This window comes from Ostrinia nubilalis, chromosome Z (genome assembly GCF_963855985.1).
Source record: "Ostrinia nubilalis chromosome Z, ilOstNubi1.1, whole genome shotgun sequence".
In the NCBI taxonomy this organism is placed as follows: domain Eukaryota; kingdom Metazoa; phylum Arthropoda; class Insecta; order Lepidoptera; family Crambidae; genus Ostrinia; species Ostrinia nubilalis.
The window spans coordinates 13,240,904-13,262,062 of NC_087119.1; the positions used below are offsets into that span (position 1 = coordinate 13,240,904).

General features: G+C 36.6%; 3 protein-coding genes across 4 annotated transcripts in view; 2 read left to right on the forward strand and 1 right to left on the reverse strand.

Annotated features, from left to right (window-relative positions):
* The first annotated feature begins 434 nt into the window (after positions 1-434).
* Positions 435-10,780, forward strand: LOC135086644 (bromodomain-containing protein DDB_G0270170-like). 2 transcript variants are annotated; one of them, XM_063981398.1, is made up of 10 exons: positions 435-556; positions 872-1,042; positions 1,151-1,276; positions 1,354-1,559; positions 1,650-1,985; positions 3,604-3,774; positions 3,909-4,175; positions 4,268-4,530; positions 4,620-4,817; positions 5,618-10,780. In XM_063981398.1, the coding sequence occupies exons 2-10, from the start codon at positions 932-934 to the stop codon at positions 10,024-10,026; spliced, it is 6,087 nt and encodes a 2,028-aa protein (XP_063837468.1). In that variant the 5' UTR covers positions 435-556; positions 872-931; the 3' UTR covers positions 10,027-10,780. The 2 variants fall into 2 exon arrangements, with proteins under 2 accessions (XP_063837468.1, XP_063837467.1); XM_063981397.1 differs by lacking the exon at positions 435-556 and adding an exon at positions 626-762.
* A 1,263-nt stretch (positions 10,781-12,043) lies between these two features.
* On the reverse strand, positions 12,044-12,738 carry LOC135087140 (prefoldin subunit 1). Its single transcript, XM_063981979.1, has one exon. It carries the CDS (start codon positions 12,613-12,615, stop codon positions 12,238-12,240), a length of 378 nt encoding a protein of 125 aa, XP_063838049.1. The 5' UTR covers positions 12,616-12,738; the 3' UTR covers positions 12,044-12,237.
* A 1,381-nt stretch (positions 12,739-14,119) lies between these two features.
* Positions 14,120-21,159, forward strand: part of LOC135086698 (WW domain-containing adapter protein with coiled-coil homolog) — a 30,181-nt gene continuing 23,141 nt past the window's right edge. The window contains exons 1-4 of the mRNA XM_063981474.1: positions 14,120-14,346; positions 14,455-14,488; positions 14,920-15,175; positions 15,565-15,867. Coding sequence (XP_063837544.1) covers positions 14,306-14,346; positions 14,455-14,488; positions 14,920-15,175; positions 15,565-15,867 — 634 coding nt within the window. The 5' untranslated portion in view covers positions 14,120-14,305. The remainder of the gene's footprint in view (positions 14,347-14,454; positions 14,489-14,919; positions 15,176-15,564; positions 15,868-21,159) is intronic.

Sequence of the window (21,159 nt, forward strand, 5' to 3'; positions counted from 1 at the left end):
CTGGTTCTTTTTGGAAAGACCCGACTGGCAACACTGATCAATATGTCAATGTCACTACTTTTTCTCCTTCCTTGGAAGAATACAGTTTTTACTTTCTGAAACGGTTTTTTGTTATTTTCTCAAACCCCATTTCCAATAGTTTCAAATATTAATTATTTATTTTTTTAACTTCTGATTTGGTTAGTGAATTGGCTATTTCGAAGAATTTACAAGGAGATTTAAATCAGAAGATAGCAATACTACAGTTCACACTAAAAAGAGAGGTAGGGCCACAGAGAGCGAGATAGATATAAGTAGGTATTTGACTCAAGTTTTTGTTCCAACTCTGCCCTCCATTTTTATCTTTAGCTTCATGAACGCCACTAATGTTTCCATAGACAAAATCGATGAAATGGAAGGTGAGTGGTGGTGGGTGGTGGTGGGGTGGTAGACAACTCAAGTTGGTAGCCCTAGCACGTACAAACTTCCTTTCATTTTAGAATCGTTTCATAACTCTTTTATTATTAATTGAAATTTGTGCAATAGACATTCATAATTTATGTCCCGTAAATAGTAGGTAATAATTTATTTTAAATATCTTTCATACTTTAACTTATGCACTTAGATATTTATCACATAGAAAACATTTGTTGCACGATTTATTTGTTCAAGTTTTGTAAACTGTTATGGCGTTTGTGTCCCGAAACACAACGCATATTCGTATCTCTTTCTTCATTACCAAATAAAATTCATTTGTTGTGTGTAAAGTGATTGAAAAACAAGGTATAAATGTTAAAAAAGCTTTTTCGTGGTGATATTCGTGTATTTAACTATAGTGAACGCCTTTTAGGTTATGTTTCCATCTTCTAATGGTATTTTATGTGGGTTTCAGTGCAACGGGAGATCATTTAGAAGTTTTCTCGAAATTAGTCTTCCCAAAAGTGATGTCTGAATGAATTTCTCACGGTTCTTGGACCTGCAATCATGGTGGGAAGTGCCGTCTATCGCTTATTTTTGTTCCCTCTTCAGAACTGCATTCAATCTTTTGGATTTTGACATAGAAGTGAGTAATTGGTGATTTAATGTTGAAAATTTCGTGGTTTTTGGGGCAATTATGCTTTTGAAGCTGAATATCCTATGAATTTTCATCAATTGAGTGATTTTATTGTAGGAGTTGGAAGAAGCTCTTCTAACAGATGGAACAGAAGAGTCTGCCAGCTCTCTCCTCACTGAGTTGATTGTGCGCCTGCTGAACGGTTGTTTAGGCAACAATGACATCTCGGCATTCAATTATCAGGTAATATAGCAAAAATTGGTCATTCAGGATTAAATGAGTTTGCTGGGCTGATATTTACTGACTTGTTTATATTTCAGATGTATCTGAGGCGCCTATTCAGGAGAAAATGTCAAGAAACTGGAAGATACAATCCTTTTAACACTGATATTGATTTTCAGTTTTTACCACTCCGTACTAAAGTAGAAATTTTGTATGCTTTATGTGACTTTCGTTTAGATGCCGAAGATGTTTTTGATTTGTTTAAAAATCTTGAAGCTGAGAGTTTGAGAGTAGAGCCACTTGGGTAAGTTTTTTAAAATACTCTTTTGTTCATAACTATGATATAATTGCATCATTGTAATTTATTAACCAAATATGCCGCCACATCTTTTAGGTGGGATGACAATGATTCTGCTTATTGGTATTTTTATGGCACAAGATTATATCGTGAAGATATAATAAAGAAACCGAAAGGAAAAAGCAAAAAGAAGAAAAATAAAGAAAGCAGAAAGAGGGGTTGGTTTTATGGTGATGACTGGCTTGACGATGAGGAATCAGAACGTGTATGGCAAGTTGTATGCTTTACTGAAGAAGATTGGACCCACCTGACAGAGAAATTCAAAAAAGCCACAAGCAAGGTTGAAAAAGAGCTCTATAGGTCACTATCTCAAAATTTTCTTCCTGAAATACCTCGACTCTTTCAAGAAAAAGAACGACTACAACGAAAAAGGTATGTGCTATTCAAGTATTATGAAATTTGTAATGATGTCATGTATTACGTAAAGCAAAAAAATAAATCAATATAACTAAGAAAATACTTGTCATGATCTAGGTATAGGTGGTGAACTGATATACATAGATATTTGTTGGTGAATCATTTAACAGATAATCTATGAAAGTTCTGGATAACTAAGGATAAATTCACAAATAAGCAAATGCGAATTCATTAACATATTTCTCTAAAAAAAGTTCATCAATCAAAATAAAGCAATGGAATTGGAGCTTGTAAGTGGAGTGCCTTGATACAAATCAACAATATAGTACACCTATGTTTTGTGTTATAAGCAAAAATATTTATCTTTTTTTCAAAACAAGTAAACTGGCTGTGCGAGAGTAGAAGTAGGGCAGCTGTAGCTTTATTTAGCTGTGCGAGAGCATTGTTAATACCATTGAATTGAGAAATTCCCAAAGACACAAATTACAATGACGTTGGAACCAATCATTAAATGAAAAGAAAACTATTAGATTAGCATCTTAAAAATTTCACAGCAACAATTCTTAATATTCAACAGTGCAAATAAAAACAAACAGTGAAACAAATATTTTTATGGATTTATACATGATGCACTAATTTGGACAAAATAACTTTCCCTTAATCGCAAGCCTTACCTTTACCTTAGTCTGCAAGAATATGTTGACTGATTTGGATGATTGATGTTTTGTAACTAGGTTGCATTTGCTTGCGATTGCGATTTTACAATACATAAACTTTATTGCTCAGCTGTGAACATGCCTCTACAAATCTAAAGGGATTGAGTTACACTTTTTTTTATTAAATTAAAAGCTAGATTTCAAGTAAAGTTAGGTTTAAAGTAATACAGGGATGCTAAAAGTGCTTTTTACTTGCAAAAAATCAATGAGTTCTACTACTTTCAAGACAATTTATGGTTACTTGATTGGTTATTGTTACTTTTGTTTTGTTGCTCATTCGTATGAAATTATAGTCATAGCAACTAATATTAATTGCAAAACTTTATTGTACTATCGTTTCTTGTTATTGCTTTCATTAAAATGAAAGCAAGAAACCTTTATCTTAACAAATGTGGATGTGCAGACCAAATCAAACTAAAGTCCAAAGAATGATAATGCTGTTTACTGTCGTAAATTTTGTTTAAAAAAACGCGATAGTAATAGTTAGTCAAGGTTCCAATTCAAAGACTTGTACAGCAGCAAACCAATGCAAAATCGATTCACTTCAAAGTTTTACTCGGTCTGTGGATTCTGCAGTGTGGATTTGGATAATAACACAAATAACTAAATGCTTAGAGTACTTAAGATCTTAACTTCAATTAAGTTTTGCGAGGCGATCTATTGATGCTGATAAAGTTAACAGTACCTTGTATCTTTTGCCTATAACAAGATACTTGAAAACTTGATACGTAATATAAAATCAGTTTACAAACAACAAGTGCATAAATAGTTTGAGGCTTAAAATATTGACGAGTAGGGACTATAAAGCGAGTGACAGATGCTAACAGCGTTTGCGAATGTTAATTTTATTCAGTATCTATTACTTGTGCATTATAATTATTACTGAATGGAATTTGTAACTTATAAAATTTTTTTAGGTTACTGGAACTTGCACCGCGACGAACATCTAGTCGCGTGCTCCAAAAAATAAAACAAAAAGCAGAAGAGAGCAAACAGAGCACGCATGACGACAAGGAAGAAGAAGAGGAAAGGAAAAAGACACCGGACAATTCAAGGGAGAGTAGAGCTAAACGAAGGAATTTACTAAGGTACAGAGTTTTATGTGGATAATAACATGATTTAAATATAAATGTTGCAGGTATTCCAGAAGTCCAATTCTTCTCTTATTAATTACATAAAGTAGAGAAGATTATTTATATTTGTATCATCTTTCTATTTATAGATCTAAATCACCATCATCGGATTCATCTGACAGTTCTGAAAGTGAAAGAGAGGAAATGCCACAAAAGGTCACCAAGCAGGCTAAGGGCCAAGACAAGAGGTCAAAAAACTCCTCAGCTACGCAAAAAGGAGAACCTCCCCCAGAACCACCTGTAAAAACAGGCAGAAAAACAAATAACTCGCTTGCTTCTGCCACTGGTCAAATAGTGATCCCGGACAATGACGAGCCTGTCAGCAGCACACGGAAAAAACTCAAGACTTCTCAAATGTAAGTGTGTTTCATACATCAGCTACTTATAATAATACAATTTTATCAATGTTATATTTTATAATAATACTTTTTCATTTTATACCTTTTAGATTCAGCCAAACAGAGGAGGACATCCAAACTGATATGTATAAAGTTCTTGAGCAACTAACAGCACATGAAGATGCTTGGCCCTTTATGGACCCCGTTGAAGAAGAATATGCTCCTAATTACTATGCAGTCATTAGGCGCCCAATGGATTTACGTAAAATGGAACAAAGACTTGACACAGGATATTACACGGATTTTTCAATGTTTAAAGCAGACTTTAAGCTTATTGTTAACAACTGCAGACTTTACAATGGTCAAGACAATGGTAAGTTATTACTACTACCTACATACATATAAAAGAGTATGATTTTCGTAATAAGTATAATGTTAACGTTATATGTATTTGTATTACAGAGTACACATTGATGGTGGACAATTTGCAAGCTGCTTTTGACCGTCTTACGGAAAAATACATGCATAGATTATCATCATCTGATGAAGAAATTGCAGTTGAATATCAACTGCCTACTCCATCTCGAAAACACAAATTAAAGGCCAGTGAATCTCCAAGTCGACATAAGAAAAAGAAACGGAAATCTCATTCTGATACAGGTACTAATTATAATATCTATAGAATCATGTTTTAGAAACTGAATGTAATCAAAAGGCAACTGACACTACAAAAGACAATGCCGACCAAACCTTGTTTTTTTTATTACAAAATAGTGTAATAAACCAAACTTACTAAGACATGTATGCCTCTAAACTCAGTCTGAACTGAGTTACAAGCATTAGAAGTTTGATGATTTTACATACTAGATTTGCCTTTTGCGCGCAAGTTTTGTAAGAAATAGCTACAAAATAGTGACGTTATAAACAACAACGTGTAAACAAACAATACCATCTATTATAGGCTCCAGCCATCGATGTGGAGCAGAATCAGTGCAATAAAAAAAACACGGTACTATAAACCCATATCGACACATATTACTCAATGTACTTACTAGAATGTAGGTTATAATAATTATGTGCGGTCTTTTTTTATTGCGCATCTAATATGTAAAATCATCAAACTTCTAACGCTCGTCACTCAGTTCAGTCAGACTGACTTTAGAGGTATACATGTCATAGTAAGTTTGGTTTATTACACTATTTTGTGATCAAAAAACAATGGTTGGTCGATGGCCGCGCGAAAAAAAAAAGACGCCACCTTCCATACAAAATCTGGCATTGCCATTTACAAGTCTTTGCAATGTCCATTATATTATAATGATGGACACATTGCTGGCTTAGAAATATTTAAGTTTAAGCTAATTCAAAAGTAAAAGCTCCTTTGCACAATATCCTTAGACTTAGACCCATAAACAAAATTACTAGTGGTATTTTATTTACACAACAAATTATTATTGCAGGTGAAGCTAAATCTTCCTCTGATGTAAAAGAAGAAGAAGAGACACCAGAGCCAGAGGAGGAAAATCAAGAAGAAGTTGAACATAAAAAATCTAAAGAATCTCACAAGAGCAAAGATGGTAAGGGAAAGAAAAAACGCAAGGGTCATCACCGTCATGGTAAACATTCTAAAAACCATAGATCCCACAAAGGGGAACATGGGGAATCTGCTAAAAGACATAGTAGGAAACATTCGAAAAATAAAGATAAAGATGGGAAAAAGTCAAAGCAAAAGAAAAAGAAGAGTAAGCACCATGAAGTAGAACCTGTTGTGGAAGAAATAAAACGTGCTCCATCTCAAGAGTCGTTGGAAAGTTCTAATAGAAGCAGGAGCGCTAGTCCTCTGCCCTCTATTCATACACCTTCACCATCACCCACAGAACTTAATGAGCGTGAAAACTCGCCTAAGCCGGAGGAATCTGATTTATTCAGTGATAAATATGACAAAATCAAACTTCGTAGACGCCATGCCGCTAAAGATGCTTGGGATTCATTATTTGACTACAAACAAAAAACAGCTGGAGACAAACAGAATCTGCAAGTACCCGAAAAAGAGAAAAATCAAAAGTTACGCGAAACTATTGAAAAACTGAAAGCTAAGAACGAGAAGTATAAAGAAACTTCTCTATTCAATAGTCTGTTTACCCCCAACCATAGCGGAGCTGAAAGAACATCTGAGACGAGCACCTCTAAAGAAACAAGTAATAAAGATGCTGATGAAGATGTGGATTCTGATGGTGACCTTTCCGACATTCCAATCCAAAAGATTAAAACAAATGCTAAGAAAGGTAACAAAAAGACTACCGCGAAAAACGAGTCCGCTTCCGAAGCACTCGAACAAGCTGTGAAAGACATTAGCAAGTGGCTTGATGATGCGCCCAAAAGTTCTGCAGTCAGTTCTCCTTGTGACAGTCCAGCGCAAACAATTTCCACTGAAGAACATGACAACAGCCGTTTAGATGATGAATTTTCAATTGGAGAAAAATCCACACTTGTCAGAAAAGATACAGGGCGTAAACGTCCATCATCACGCGAACCAAAACTGTTGAAACGCAGGGAAATACAAAGAACCATAGATCGATTACAGCCAGGAAAAGGAAAAGGCAATTTGCTCACTAATATGAGTAACAAAAATTCGGAAAAAGTAGAAGATGCAACACCTCTCGGTCCGGTCCACAAACTAAAAGATTCCAGTAAAGCTGAGGAATCTAGCCCGAAGTTAAGCCTTGGGTCTGTTTTACCAACTGTAGAATTCACTCTCGGTACTGATCACAATTTTACAAATGACGAAGTCAACTCTGATACTCAAATTGACACAGGCACTATAAAAAAGGTAGAGCCTAAAACAGAAATAAAGAAAAATGATAAAGTACTGGAAAAGAAAGAAGACCCCATAGTTGTCCAGCCTGATAAAAAAGATGCAGAGGTTGAGACTGACCTTCCAACTACAATTAAACCAAGTCAAGAAAAAGCTACGCCAAACCTTAGCGCCTGGTTTAAGGCATTTGGTGCTCCGAAAAATACGAACTCGACAACTGTAACCAAGAAAAAACATGATGATCACGACTTTGAAGAGAAAGCTTCGGAAAATACTAACAATGAAGTTAAATCTACAAGCCCTAAAAATATGACAGTTAAATATGACTCTCCAACTGATCCAGATACACCAAATCCTGATGGTGGAGACAGCCCTCTACCTAACGTCTCTGCAACTCCAAGGCAAAGGAGAACTAGCACTGGCAGTTCTGTATCTGAAAGATCTTCTTTCAGTCAAGATTTGGACTCACCAAGACATCAAATGTCACATACGTCGCCTCTATTGCGATCACCAGCGTCACCCAGGACAGACGACTTCCAAAAAATAACATATCCCATAATAAATGGTACCATCCGTGCCGGATTTTATCAAGATACTACATCTATTAAAAGTAGCCCTGAGAAAAGCTGCAGTCCACGTGAAGCTCCACAATCTCCATACTCTCCTTATTCTTCTCATGTGTATGCTTCGAATAACGTCATGGGTTCTGCAACTCCCAATTATTTTGTCGATCATAATAAGAGCCCACTTCCATCATATAGCCAAAATCCACCCCCATATTATGATACATCAAAAGTACCAATGGTCAACAAACCAGTTAGAGTTCATGATGATTACACATCATTGGGTCCTGACTCATATCCACAAAATCAATATACGGGTCCATTTTCGCCAGCACATCCGCCATACCCTCAAAATCAACCAAATCATGCACAGCCACAGAATTCTCCTCAACCAATCCCTCCTAGCCAGACCTCACAGCCTAGTACTGCACAAATACTTCCAGACCCTAAAAATTCACTATTCCCTGTTAAAAAACGAGCATACAATGAACCAGACCTTACTATGACAGCTGCAAAGAAAATTGCTGAGGCAAAAGATCTTCCAGCTCCAGCACAGAACAAAACCGATTACCAAAAAATTGGTCCATCTCTTCACTCAATGTCATCTTTACCTACGCCATCAGTTGATGACATTGCTTTGGCTCTGAGTGAGAAGTCTGAAATGGCAAAAATAAACAGTTTACGTGAAAAGAGCGCAGTAAACTATACTGAACGACATGGTGTCGAAAATAGAGACGTATCATACAACGCAGAACCTATTCATCATGAGAATAAAAAAGATTTACCATCTATGGAAGTAAATAAACCCATTGCTATAACTAATAAAAAAGATGGTATAGATATGGTTAATATGGGATACATGAACTCTGATCACGACAGAAGGAATGTTGCAGAAACTCATGAAGTAGATTTTAGCATGAACAGAGAGTTGAGCAAAGTAGCACACGCACCACAACAAAAAGGATATGAAGTGGAAGCGATTGCAATCAACCTCGGGTTGAATAGCCAGCAACACCCAAAACTGAATTCAAAACCGAACATTACGAATATTCACTCAAATAATATCCCACCAGCACATTCACAAGCCCATAATGAAATGCTGAATCAGACAGTGGCTCATGCACATCACAACCAATATGATGTTATCAGCGGACAATCAATTGGAAACTTCTCTCTGAATGACATAGAACTGGCTAACAAGAAGCTGTATGCGTGCAACGCTACTCCATCGCCTGCTGCATTGGACTATGGCAACTGGAAAATGTCCAACCAAATGAGGAAGCAAGATTTATTGCCATCAGATTATGCAACCAATTACAGCACCAACAATTCAGATAAACTAAAACAAGACACAGGAAACTCCAATACAAATGCTATCAACTATAATAAAAATGTGCAGCAGCCTTATAACAACTATGGTGTGCCTAGAACAACCATGCAAAGGACACAAGACTTACAACAAAGCCTCCCATCTGAGCTAAGAATACCTAATCCAAGAGGTCACCTAAAGAATGACCATGGAACCAATGACAATGAGATGGTGCCTAAAGCAAATGATCTTGTTAAAACACAAAAAGCTGAAAAACTGGTGCAGAATCATCCGTTAGTTGGTTCCTTGCCATACAAAACACCATACAGTACTCACTCTGCTCTGCCTCTGGAAAGTCTGCGCAATTTGCCAAAAATTCCTCAAATGTTGGATAGATATACAAATGAAGAAAGATACCTATCAAGCTTTGCTGGAAGCACTTCAGCATTATACCATGACAAAACTTTCCAAATGGCACAAATGTTCAACAAAAGCATATCTTCAGATGTACATCCTACTACATCAGTAAACATTTACTCTCAACCTGCCATATCAATAAGTAAAGACAATAGTATCTACAAATCATCAGGTACTGTGACTTCTCAACCAGAGACTAAATCAAAGGCCAAGAGAAAGAGGACGTCGGAAACGAAGGCTCATATTAGCTCCCAGAGTTATCACCCATCACCTTGCAGTACCGATGTGTTGTCTTCTGTCAAGTCTAGCATTTTGCCAGGCAGTGCTTTCAATTTCGGATCAACTGCAAATATGGCTCTTGGTGGTGGACTCTATGGCGATAATACCGGCTTCTCGATTGAAGATTTCCGGAACAGCACAGCCAATCAGTTGATGGCGGCGAATTATATGGCAGCTGCGGTGGCTCATCAGCAAAGGAACAATGCAGAATCTAGCGCGGATAAATTGGTGAAACCGGCTCATCAGAACTCGACACACGCGGCTGGGACGTTCCCTTTCATCGGACACTCGCAGGTGCGTGCAGGATACCCGTTCGTGGGCGCGGAGCCGTCGTCGCCGCTGTACCAGCAGTACCTGCAGCGACACCAGGAGGAGCTGCTGCGGCAGACGGGCGCGCAGATCATGGGGCTGTACCCGCCGGGCTACCCGGCCGGCCTCGGCGTACGGCAACCTTACGACTCCATTAATCGACCTTCGTGGCTCTAAGAATGTTAGCGTTAACTTTACATTGTGAAACCTTATTATAATCATAAATGTGACATTATTGTTATAGGAAATTGTAATTTATATTGTTTGTAGATTTGAGATGATAGCATTTTGAGAAGATATTTTATGGATATTTCTTATTTACGTTATAAACACAGTTAATCGTTTACATGACAAGTTTATCTTTGCTAAACTAATTTTATTGTCTATCTGCTTTTGTCTTTCACATCACAGTAACCTACGAGACTGCTTCCATTTAATAGTTAAACTTGACTGTCCTTAAATTATAACTTTCGTGACTAACATTTATCTATACAACTAATAGTGAACAAAAACCCTCCACAATATTGTTGTTTTTTTTTTCTAATTATATTTAGTTAGAATAGCTAGCTACCTTCATATACTCAAATTCACATCTGAAATTAGAAGCAGTGTTTGCAATATCAATATATGAATATTATATTATAATGATATAAAGAAATTATTTAATTATTATCAATTATCAATATAACGACGCTTGTAAGCTTTTAGCTTTAATTTTCTTGACATATTTTTTTTACGTTAAGGTCACATGAAGTTGTATTTGTTATATTATAATTAAGTAAATTTTATTTTTAATTATACTACTTAATTTAGACTGTTGTGTAAATACTTCAATATTTTGTTTTAGTAACAATGTTTTAGCTATTTTAAGTATAATATTTTGTTAAGTGACATTTTAATTTCAAATTAATATTATTATTCATGAACATAGTATTAAGAAATTCATATTATAAGAAACATTAAAACAATTCTTCTTGTGTAAAAATGAAAATAAAGATTTTCGACATAAATTGGGCGTTTAGATAAATAACCACATCTTATGTACAATATTAACTTATGGACCAAGAGCCAGTGAAAGCCAGACCTACGTTATTTTATAAAAGTTGAAAGGTCGTCAGCGCATGGGCTTATTCCACTATTCCCCGTTGACAATCCCCATCAACGGGGATTAGTGAACTTTTTGTTCACTAATCCCTGTTAACGCCATTTGGAGCTTAAAATTACGTTAAAAATAAAATCCTAATATAACAGAGATTAATGAACTTTTTAGTTGGGGATTGTCAACGGGGAATATTGGAATAAGTTAGCGCATGCTGCCAACATAGATTGTAGTAAAAATGGTAGTAACACTGGCAATAAAGGGGTTAGAAGAACGAAAGGTAAAAAGCTTGGACCATCATGTTTGGGTTATCGTGGCCTTGGCAGCTACCCTAAAATGTTTGTTTGGCAAGGGAATAAGGGCTTGAACGGTCAAAACTGTCTCATGAGGAAACATCTAATTACTGCTGAAATATAAAAATCAGGTTTTATGGTAATAACATAAGCCTTAGAGTTTTACGGTATATTCAAGACTGTAAGTCTACTTTATAGGTACACTGCACAATGCATTAAAACTTATAGGTAAACCAATCTTTGCACTGGCTGCGAAATTTTTGAAATGAAAGGAAATACTTTCACTGAAACAAAGATCCTTGAAAAACAAATAATAATAATTCAAATAAACCACTGGAAGTTAAATTTGAATCCTCACTCCCCATTATTATGAAAGAGAACTTCTAAATCAGCGGTTGCACATCTGTGATAAGATGCGATTTGAACGACAATGACATAAGTTGTTGTAGGTAGAAGTTAACCAAGATGGTAGGTAGGCGCAATCAGCACCCAAAGGTATTTTGGAACCAGATTTTCTTGTAGAAAATAAGTTTAATGTTGATTACTTCATTCAACTCCACACAAAATAGTGAATTCTTAGGTTTACACCTAATTTATAATTGTCCTCAAAAGAACTCTTGCCATCTTGCCTTTACTTGACTAATTCACCTAGTAATAATAATACTGTATCTCATGTTGATAGCCCAATAAAATAAATAAATAAAACTCTACTGGGTAAAAGAAATATACCTTACATTTTGTAAATAGATTAAAAACATTTTTGGGATGTATTTTTCATTATATTAGGTAAATAAGAGAGTAATTTCCTTACCGCATAGTTTAATTCTTTTAATACAAAATTGCAAGCATGTACATACAGTGTACCTACAGTTTATTATATAAATTTCAATGCAAATAAATTAGTTTAATACATCAAGCCTGCATTAAAATAACATAATGAGAACATTGATTAATATTAGAAAGAAGCTTAATAAATTGTGGATATCGGAAACCAAATTAATTTGGTTTTTCACCCTGCTCCAGTTCTTTTCGCTGCTGGACCATTTCTCTAATATTATCTTGACTTTCTTTCAAGTTTTTCTCCAGATACTGTTTGGACTTCTCTAGTTCTGCCCTTCGTGATAACAATTGTGCTTCACGATTCTTGAGATTAGTTTTAACTTCCTCCAAATCAGTCAGGAGAAACATTCTGCCAATAGACTCGTAAGTTTTGGTGCCGGCAGGTAACGCGTTGATCTCCCCCTTGGTTAAATCAAGATGAGTTACGACTCTTTTCAGTACAGCAATTTGAGAATCTATTAGTTTGGTCTTCTTACTTGTCTCAACCATCTTCACTAATGCTTTTTGAAGTTCTGCGTCCGCTGGCTTAGCCATTTTGGGCAAAATATCAAGATACTTATTTAGATTTTCAGAAATTAAAACAGATTTTTTATCAAAAGCTACTGGAGATGTAGGTTATGATCAGCCACAGACAATGAAATAAAATGAAGGAAGGAGGAACTGTCACCTGTCAACAACAGTGACTGTCAGACTTTCTTCTTCTTTTTTTGATGTTGGCAATACACGTCGAGGCCGACTTGATGTGTGCCATTTTAAAGTTTCAAGTGAGACGAGTTGCAAAATGGGACCAAGTGGGATGGGACTTGGGTTACATAATTAAAATTAAATGATAATAAATGAAGGATGATAAATGATACCCGTTGCCACCCTTTGAGTCTCAATAAAGTTGTGGTCCTTTACTGAGACTTCATATGGACTACTTGAGAGAATCCAAAGAATCACGCTGCACTGATTTGTTTCATTTGACTCATGCACGTTCACGAACACTTAATGGTTAATAATCCACCATTTACACAATAATAGTCGTATAAACATGAATTTCAGACATTAAAATAAAACTGCGACGCTTCACATTCCCGCCAAGAAGTCCCTTTTTATCTTTCCGGCCGGAGAATCAGTCTTTTGCATAGAAGAGGACAGTCATAAATTTGCTTTGCTTATGGCACTTCAAGGGTTATTTACATATTCACGCATTCACGTTCAACAACCGATTATAGATGACCCACGCTGAACTGTCCCACCAAACTCAATGACAGGGGGGCGCTACCATCGTTCAACTATATGGTTTCCAACATGGCAAAAATCGGAACCAGCGATCCGGTATTGACGGTGGCGCCCCACTGTCAATGTCATCGATAGGACAGTCCAGTATTTTGGAACTATACCCCCTACATCGCAATCCTCGCTTGACAAGTGGCATTTAAACGTGACATTGTAATGTCGAAAGACGGTCGAAGTGAAGGCCTTTTTTTTGTATGGAGCATCCGCGTATATACCGGGGGGCCGGGGACCCCCAATGTTCTAGTGCCCCCGTACCCCCACCCTCCCTTAAATCCTATCTTCGAGTCTTATCTCATTGTGATAACTGTGTAGATATGTAGATTCTAAGACTCGCCCCTGCTTCGCACAGGTACAATGTTTATGTAACCTATTTAAAAACCTTCCTCTTGCACTCTATCTATTAGAAAAAACCGCATCAAAATCCGTTGCGTAGTTTTAAAGAACTAAGCAAACATAAAATGTTATAGGGACAGACAGAGCGAAGCTCAGACCGACTTCGGTTAATAATTAATTGTGGTATTTAAAAAAAAAATTTCGCCGCTGTGAGTGCCTACTCCGACTGATTTGAGATATTCAAATAAATTCGTATATGAGTATGTGTTTGCCTCAACTTTCATTGCGTGACCTATTATAAATTAAGGCCTTTAAGTCTTTAGTCGGTACGCGAATGGATTATTTTCGATTATTATTCGTACATTCGCATCACTAGTCACCATAGACAAAGCTTGTGGGTAATCGGTGGTTGTCGTCATGTCGTCGTTGATTATCGTCGATACATTTTTTGTCTCTTTCATATACATATCGGATCTCTCTCTTGAGTGTCTTGAATGTGACATGGCGTCCATCAAGATATATCACGGCCTTCTGTAAAACTGAATTAAATGACAGTGATCTTATTTTGCATTTTATTACTGAGGCCGTAATAAATCGTACATTTGCATTGATGGTAATGCATGCAAGGAAACCTCAGCGAATAAGCGATGGGTATGATAAAGTTTCAGATGCTTCGGCTTTGCAATCTGTAGATGGCGGTCGCCGATTGAGTTTTGCTGTAAATTGGTTGGAGGTATTAACATTTTTGTTTGTTTTCAGGTACTTTGAGAAGCATCAGGCCCATCCATATCAGGTACATGCGTTTTTTAGGTTTTTAGTTGGGAAATGGATCACATTTGAACGACTTTTTGAGTTTACTAGCCGAAACCTGCTATGTACTACTCTCGGAATTATAAGATTCCACCTGCACATTTCCTGATTTTAGCTGTTATTTTTTCAACATTGTTTTACCATAGCCACAGCTGGATAATTCTTTACATCTAATTAACTTTCTGTTGTAATCTAATTACAAGGATGGATGTGTGTACACTTCCAAGATAATACAATCTGTCAAATAATTGCGATACAAAATTAAACACATCGCCAATTTGATACGTAAAACCAATTCTTGCAATAACCTTAAAATTTATGTGTGTGTCGTTTTATAAGTATTAATATTATGGTAGGTAAAGTGAGATATTTTTCTACTGTTGTTTACGTGTTTACTTGTTGTTTGCTGCACAGAAGTACCATTCAAAGAGTGACAGAAGAACTGAGTACGCTCCTTCAGATCACCCGTACATACCTCTCCGATCCCCCAATGGCAATGTCTCATCCCATGGTCACAGCACACACGGCAGTCACTCCAGTCATGGGCACCACCACTACAGCCATCTCGCAGATGACAGAGGATACAATACATCCCGAAATGTTTACATGCCAAAAGGATCCGAAAAGGAGAGAGATAGAGACTACAAAACCTGTAGAAATAAGTACTCAGGTAAGCAAAACCTTATATTATTAATATCATAAATCTCTCACCTCTAAATTGCATATTTATGTCATCCAATAGTGGTTGGGACTCAAGGTAAATAACTTCATTGTATATTAGCTTTTAGATAACATTATTTATTGAGTATATTTAATATAATAGTTTTAACCTTTAAAAATGATAAATAATGAAATCAAAATTAAAAAGTACAATTTTAAATAGACCTAATTCTGCTATGTGAATATTATCTGACACATCAGGGTCATCCTGAATAAGCAATAGCGAGTGTTTTATGTGTTGTTCTTAGCTAAAGCGAAATGCTATTGAACATAGATTTTAAGTCTTTATTTGATAAATAAATGGTAGGAATTTAAATAGTTTTGTTTAAAACTTTTCAGATAGTGTCAGATCACCGAAGGAGAAACGTAGCAAAGATTGTGAAAGTAGAAGTAATCATGAACGAAGTGAATCAGATAAAAAAAGTAGGCTTAGTGTTAGTAAATATGACAAGAGAAGTGCACCTTCATCAAACGTGCCTCTGACCATACACTGCCAAAGTGCCGAATGGTCAGAACACATTAGTTCATCAGGAAAGAAGTATTATTATAACTCTATCAGTGAAGTGTCACAGTGGGAGAAGCCTAGGGAATGGGACTCAAGGAGAATGTCATCCAAAGATTCAACATATTCATCAAGAAACAGTGAGTGATTTGTTGTATTATACCAATCCTAGCTTATGCCTGTATGCCTGCCTCTGTAGACTGGTTTGTTGCAAAAATCCTATAGTGCATCCTTCAAGTAATGGCAGTTTAGGTATCAGTAATTAAAATACTCTTGAAATAGTAACAACTACAGTGACCACTCTAAACAAACATACACAAAAATGTGTCAATCTATGCACAATGAATGCCCTTTCTAAAGATGCCTTTTTTTCTCGAAATTTTCAATTTTCCTTTTTTCTTAAGTCTTACCATTAGGCCAGTAGAATTAAACACAAAAATGAATTAAATCGGAAATAATACCTACTAAAGATTTTAGTGCTTTAATGGCTTCATTAGTTGCCCATAAAGACTCTCCTAGGTTTTCGACTTCGACGGAGTTGTGCTTAAGTGGTGGGGGCCCACGAAAGGGGCGCTTTTTCGGTTTTCCGGTTATACCGCGTAAAGGACTTACCCTATCGAAAAGTGATCTTCCTGACGGTTGAAGGGCATTTAATCCTGCATTAAATAAGACCAAATTCATATGTTTTGAACAAACCGTTCTCGTGCAAATTTTCGGCAAAGTAGAAAATATGTGTATTAATTAATGACCCTCTTCACGTCCAATGGCTCGTTACCCGCAGGCTTCCAAGTCTTGAAAAGGAGCGCCTCAACCAGTGTAACCCTATCAAGGCTTACGAGCTGGATGCGCCTATCCTTGTTCGTCCCAGCCATTCCTTAACTGCGGTTGCTGCACCTCTTCCTGGCACTCACCTGAACGACTCTGTGTTACCTACTGTGGCTGCCCCTCTTCCTTGTATCCTCCTGCACGACTACGTTGCCTAGCCGTATGCCTGGTCTAAGGTTCGACGCCAAAAATCAACAACAACAAGTTCATGTTTAAAACACTGAAGAGTTTTTTGTTTGTTTGTTTGAACGCGCTAATCTCAAGAATTACTAGTTTGGTTGAAATAATTTATTTTTGTGTTGAATAGCTCATAAATTGAGGAAGGCTATAGGATATATTCAATCACTCGTCGACTAATAGAGGCGAAGCATTAAAGAAAAATGTTGCAAGCACGGAAAATAGTATTTAAACTAAAATTCTCGCGTACGAAGTTGATTTTGTGGCGTCGAACCTTGGACCAGGCATATGGCTAAGCAATGCAATCGTACAGGAGGGTACAAGGAAGAGGGGCAGCCACATTAGGTATTAACACAGAGTCGTTCAGGAGAGTGCCAGGAAGAGGTGCAGCAACCGCAGTTAAGGAACGGCTGGGACGAACAAGGATAAGCGAATCCAATTCGTGAGCCTTGACAGGGATACGCTGATTAAGGCGACCCTTTACAAGGCTTGGGAGCCTACGGGTGACGAGCTATTGGACGTGGAGAGGGTCATTAATATGGATGTTTCCTGGGTCAAAAAGCAAGAGTTTTAATTAGTCCGTCAGTTAACTTATCAAAAAATACTCTACACGTATTTTTCACTTTTTCAAACTAATGAAAATTTAAAGAGATAAAGCGCGCCAAAGTTCATAAGAAGAGGCCCGTGACGTCAATGCGTGCATAAAAGTGCCGCACGTTGTGACGTCGTGCGGAACTTCAACGCACCATAACTATGTAATTATTTGTTAGATTGACAAATAAAAATATATGTGTCCAATATTTTTTTATATTAATTTATGTTTGTCCAAAACATATGAATTTGGTCTTATATAGTGCAGGATTAAATGCCCTTCAACCGTCAGGAAGACCACGTTTCGATAGGGTAAGTCCTTCACGCGGTATAAGCGGAAAACCTAAAAAGCGCCCCTTTCGGGGTCCCCCACCACTTAAGCACAACTCCGTCGAAGTCGAAAACCTAGGAGAGTCTTAATGGGCAACCAATGAAGCCATTATAGCAATAAAATTTTTTGTAGGAATTATTTCCGATTTAAAATCTAATTCTACTGGCCTACATACCGTAAAAGCTGATTTTTATACATATAAAATATTAGGGCAATAATTAATTTAAGTAGTTTCCTCATCAACCAGACAGTGTTGACAGTTCTAACTCCTTGCCAGACAATCTTTTTAGGGTATCTGCCAAAGCCATGCTGACTTCATGATGCACCGATATTCTTACCTATATTGGGAGCATACAATGGAGCAAACTTTCAGCTTTTATAAAATGACGTAGGTCTGGCATTCACTAGCTCCTAGTCTATTCCTTGGGCAGGTATAATCAGTAATTTACACAAAAACTTTATTGCACAGATGTTGATTTCAATTTAAGCATCAATTTGGTAAAATTATGTGGTAAGAGTAGTGTAATTATGTGTTTTATGCAGGGTGTCCCAAAAAGGGCTATCCAAATCACCCCCATGTATGTTCTGCAATTTTTGATAGTTTTCAAGTTATATTGTTTTAAATTTCTGTGCTTAGGCACTTTTTTGGCATTGTGGCGCGAATAGTCAAGTTACATGCCTGATTTTTTAATTATTATTAGATGAATACTAGGCCTAGCTGATTCGGAAGTATTTATGTTACAGTCAAAACTCATAAACGGTCAAAACCACTTTTGACTGGAAAAATCTGTCAAAAGTGGTTTTGACCAAGGGCGTTAGGCCACTTTTGATTGATTTTTACAGGCAAATGTGGTTTTGACCGATTATGAGTTTTGACTGAAACATTTACATCCATAACACGAATGTAAACTAAAATCCTGTATGTTGTAAAAAAAACATAACTCGAAAACTATCAAAAGTTGCGGCGATTAGTGATGTTCTACTTCTGGGCTTCGGCTTGATACTACTTTTTGGGACACCCTGTATAACTAGTTATACAGGTATAGATATACAGGTATAGACCTATGTACACTAGAAGTAGGTACCATACAAATAATTTTATTTATAACTAGCTTTCTGCCCTGGGTTTTCCCGGAAATAAATCGAATTTTTCTCGCCGTAAAAACCATCCTTGGACTTCAACATTAATAAAAAACCGTTGTTGGGTTATGCGCTTACCAACACATTTTGCGATTTATTTTTATATTATAGATAGACCTACCTAAGTTACAGTTCTAATGTTCTACTAATTTGGTTTTCCTCTAAATCTATACTAATATTATAAAGAGGTAAAGTTTGTGTGTTTGTATATTTGTTAAATTGTAGTAGTAGTGTAAATAGTAATTTTTCTTCGACTAACTGTAACTGTAACTGTACAAAATTATGCACAAATTAATTTATTGCTGTCAGACCCAGAGACTTTTTTCTAGTATAACGCCGCGGATTTTCGGATACGAATATATCAATGTTCGCCAGGCCAGCCAAATAAGATCCTACTGCATTGGCTGATAAACCGCGATAAATTATGTCAGTGTGTGCGTGTGCGCCGCATATGTATTGGCGCGCTCACATATTATAAACCGCGCTCGATGCGTTTGTATGTAGATACCCTACTTATTTGTATTCATTCTGGCAAAGTTGAGCGACACATAGTAATATGTACTTCTGAGAAAATGCTACCCCTGAAATGTTAACAAAATCTCCAGAAATGTAAAAATCGTGTTGATGAGCTGAGAAGCGACAAGACAACGATGTCGCCATGCGGGAGGAATAAACGGAATTTAGCGTAACATGGAGTGAAGTTGAACGACACAATGGCAGTATTGACAAAATGCTACCCCCGAAATGTAAACAGAATCTCTAGTATGCATGTCCTCTTCTGTATACTGCATCCCCGTCAATTCACTCTCTCGTTGCAACACTCCCATATCTCAGTGTAAATATTGATTTGTTAATAAAAAATCAAGATGAGAAAAGGAGCCTAAAGACTCTTGCACAAACACTTGGAGACAAAAATCTCTCATTAGAGTAATATAAGAGAAGGCGCTATATGAAAAGTCATTACTAGTCTTAAACCTGACTTATAAAGCAAACCACTGAAAATATCTTCAAACACTAAAACAAGTTCTTCAAGTCTTCTAGTCATACGTCACCCCTAACTTTAAATGTCTTTATGAAGAGATGGTGTCTCTCTCATAATAATAATTCGAGTAAAAACCAGTACTGGCCGCAGGTATTATGTAGCCTACATTGTAGCGGATAGGCCTCTTATTGCTTTACAATTGGGGAATGGCCTTGATCTTGAAAGTAGTAACAAAACGCCCCATGCCGCCTGGTCTTAAAACCGAGGATAAAACGTAGAAATTGACCTTCCGAAGAATTCATTCACACTTTTATTGTGTAGTAGACGTCAATAGATCCCATGCAGCCTGGTCTTAAAGCCGAGGATAAAACGTAGAAATTGACCTTCCGAAGAATTCATTCACACTTTTATTGTGTAGTAGACGTCAATAGACCAGTTAATCGACTGTGAAAATCGCGAGAGGTATTCTGAGACTAAAGATATCAAAGGTTTCTTTATCCAAGGTCATAAAATAAATAATCTAGCGTGAAAATACACTTGTACGCGTTTAAAATTTTCATAAAAGTAGACAGATATGGTTATAAACTTGAAATATTCAGTTCATGGCTTACCGATCGCAACATCGAAGACAACATCTTTGTCCCATCCCCTAAAATTGCCAGAAAAATAATATTTTTTGCATAAAGAAAAATATAATCACATTACCGCGGTACAGGCCGTAATAAGTTATCAAATTCAAGATTCGCGATTACATAGCGTCCACCATAGTTTGTATTACGCTGGTTTCTCATCTCATCTCTAGTCGGTGGGCTTGTATCACTAAAGATGTGCCGTGAAGTAAATAGAAAAGCAGCTTACATACATACATAAGCCACCAGTAAATGGGCAGTTTTCTAGCTAGCCGTAGTGGGAAAGATAAAGACAACATTTATTATGAATGTGCATTGTGCATCCACTTTTCACTCACCGTCATAGCATCTTACGAAGTTATGTAAAGTCCCAATAGATTAAATAATGTATTACTTATTGATTTTATGAAAATTTTACGTTTTTACCTAATTTTATGTTTTTTCCCTATACATTTTACATGGCTTGGTCTGTATTTCAATATTTACTGCGTCCTGATATCATATGTAGTGATTCAAATTGTACATACTCGCTTGCACATAAACGCTGTACCCAATAGGGGGCCTTAAATTAAAGGTACGTAGCGCAGGCGCAAGCTAGATTGCACATGATTGCCGTGCAAGGAGAGCAGTTATTTAAATGACTTTACAGAGAGATCTTTGTGTACATCTACTAGTTGCTATTGTATACCGTTTAATTCAAGAACGTCCCATGTAGGCGTACTTCGTTAAACATCGGGAAAGGTATCCTAAGTTTGTA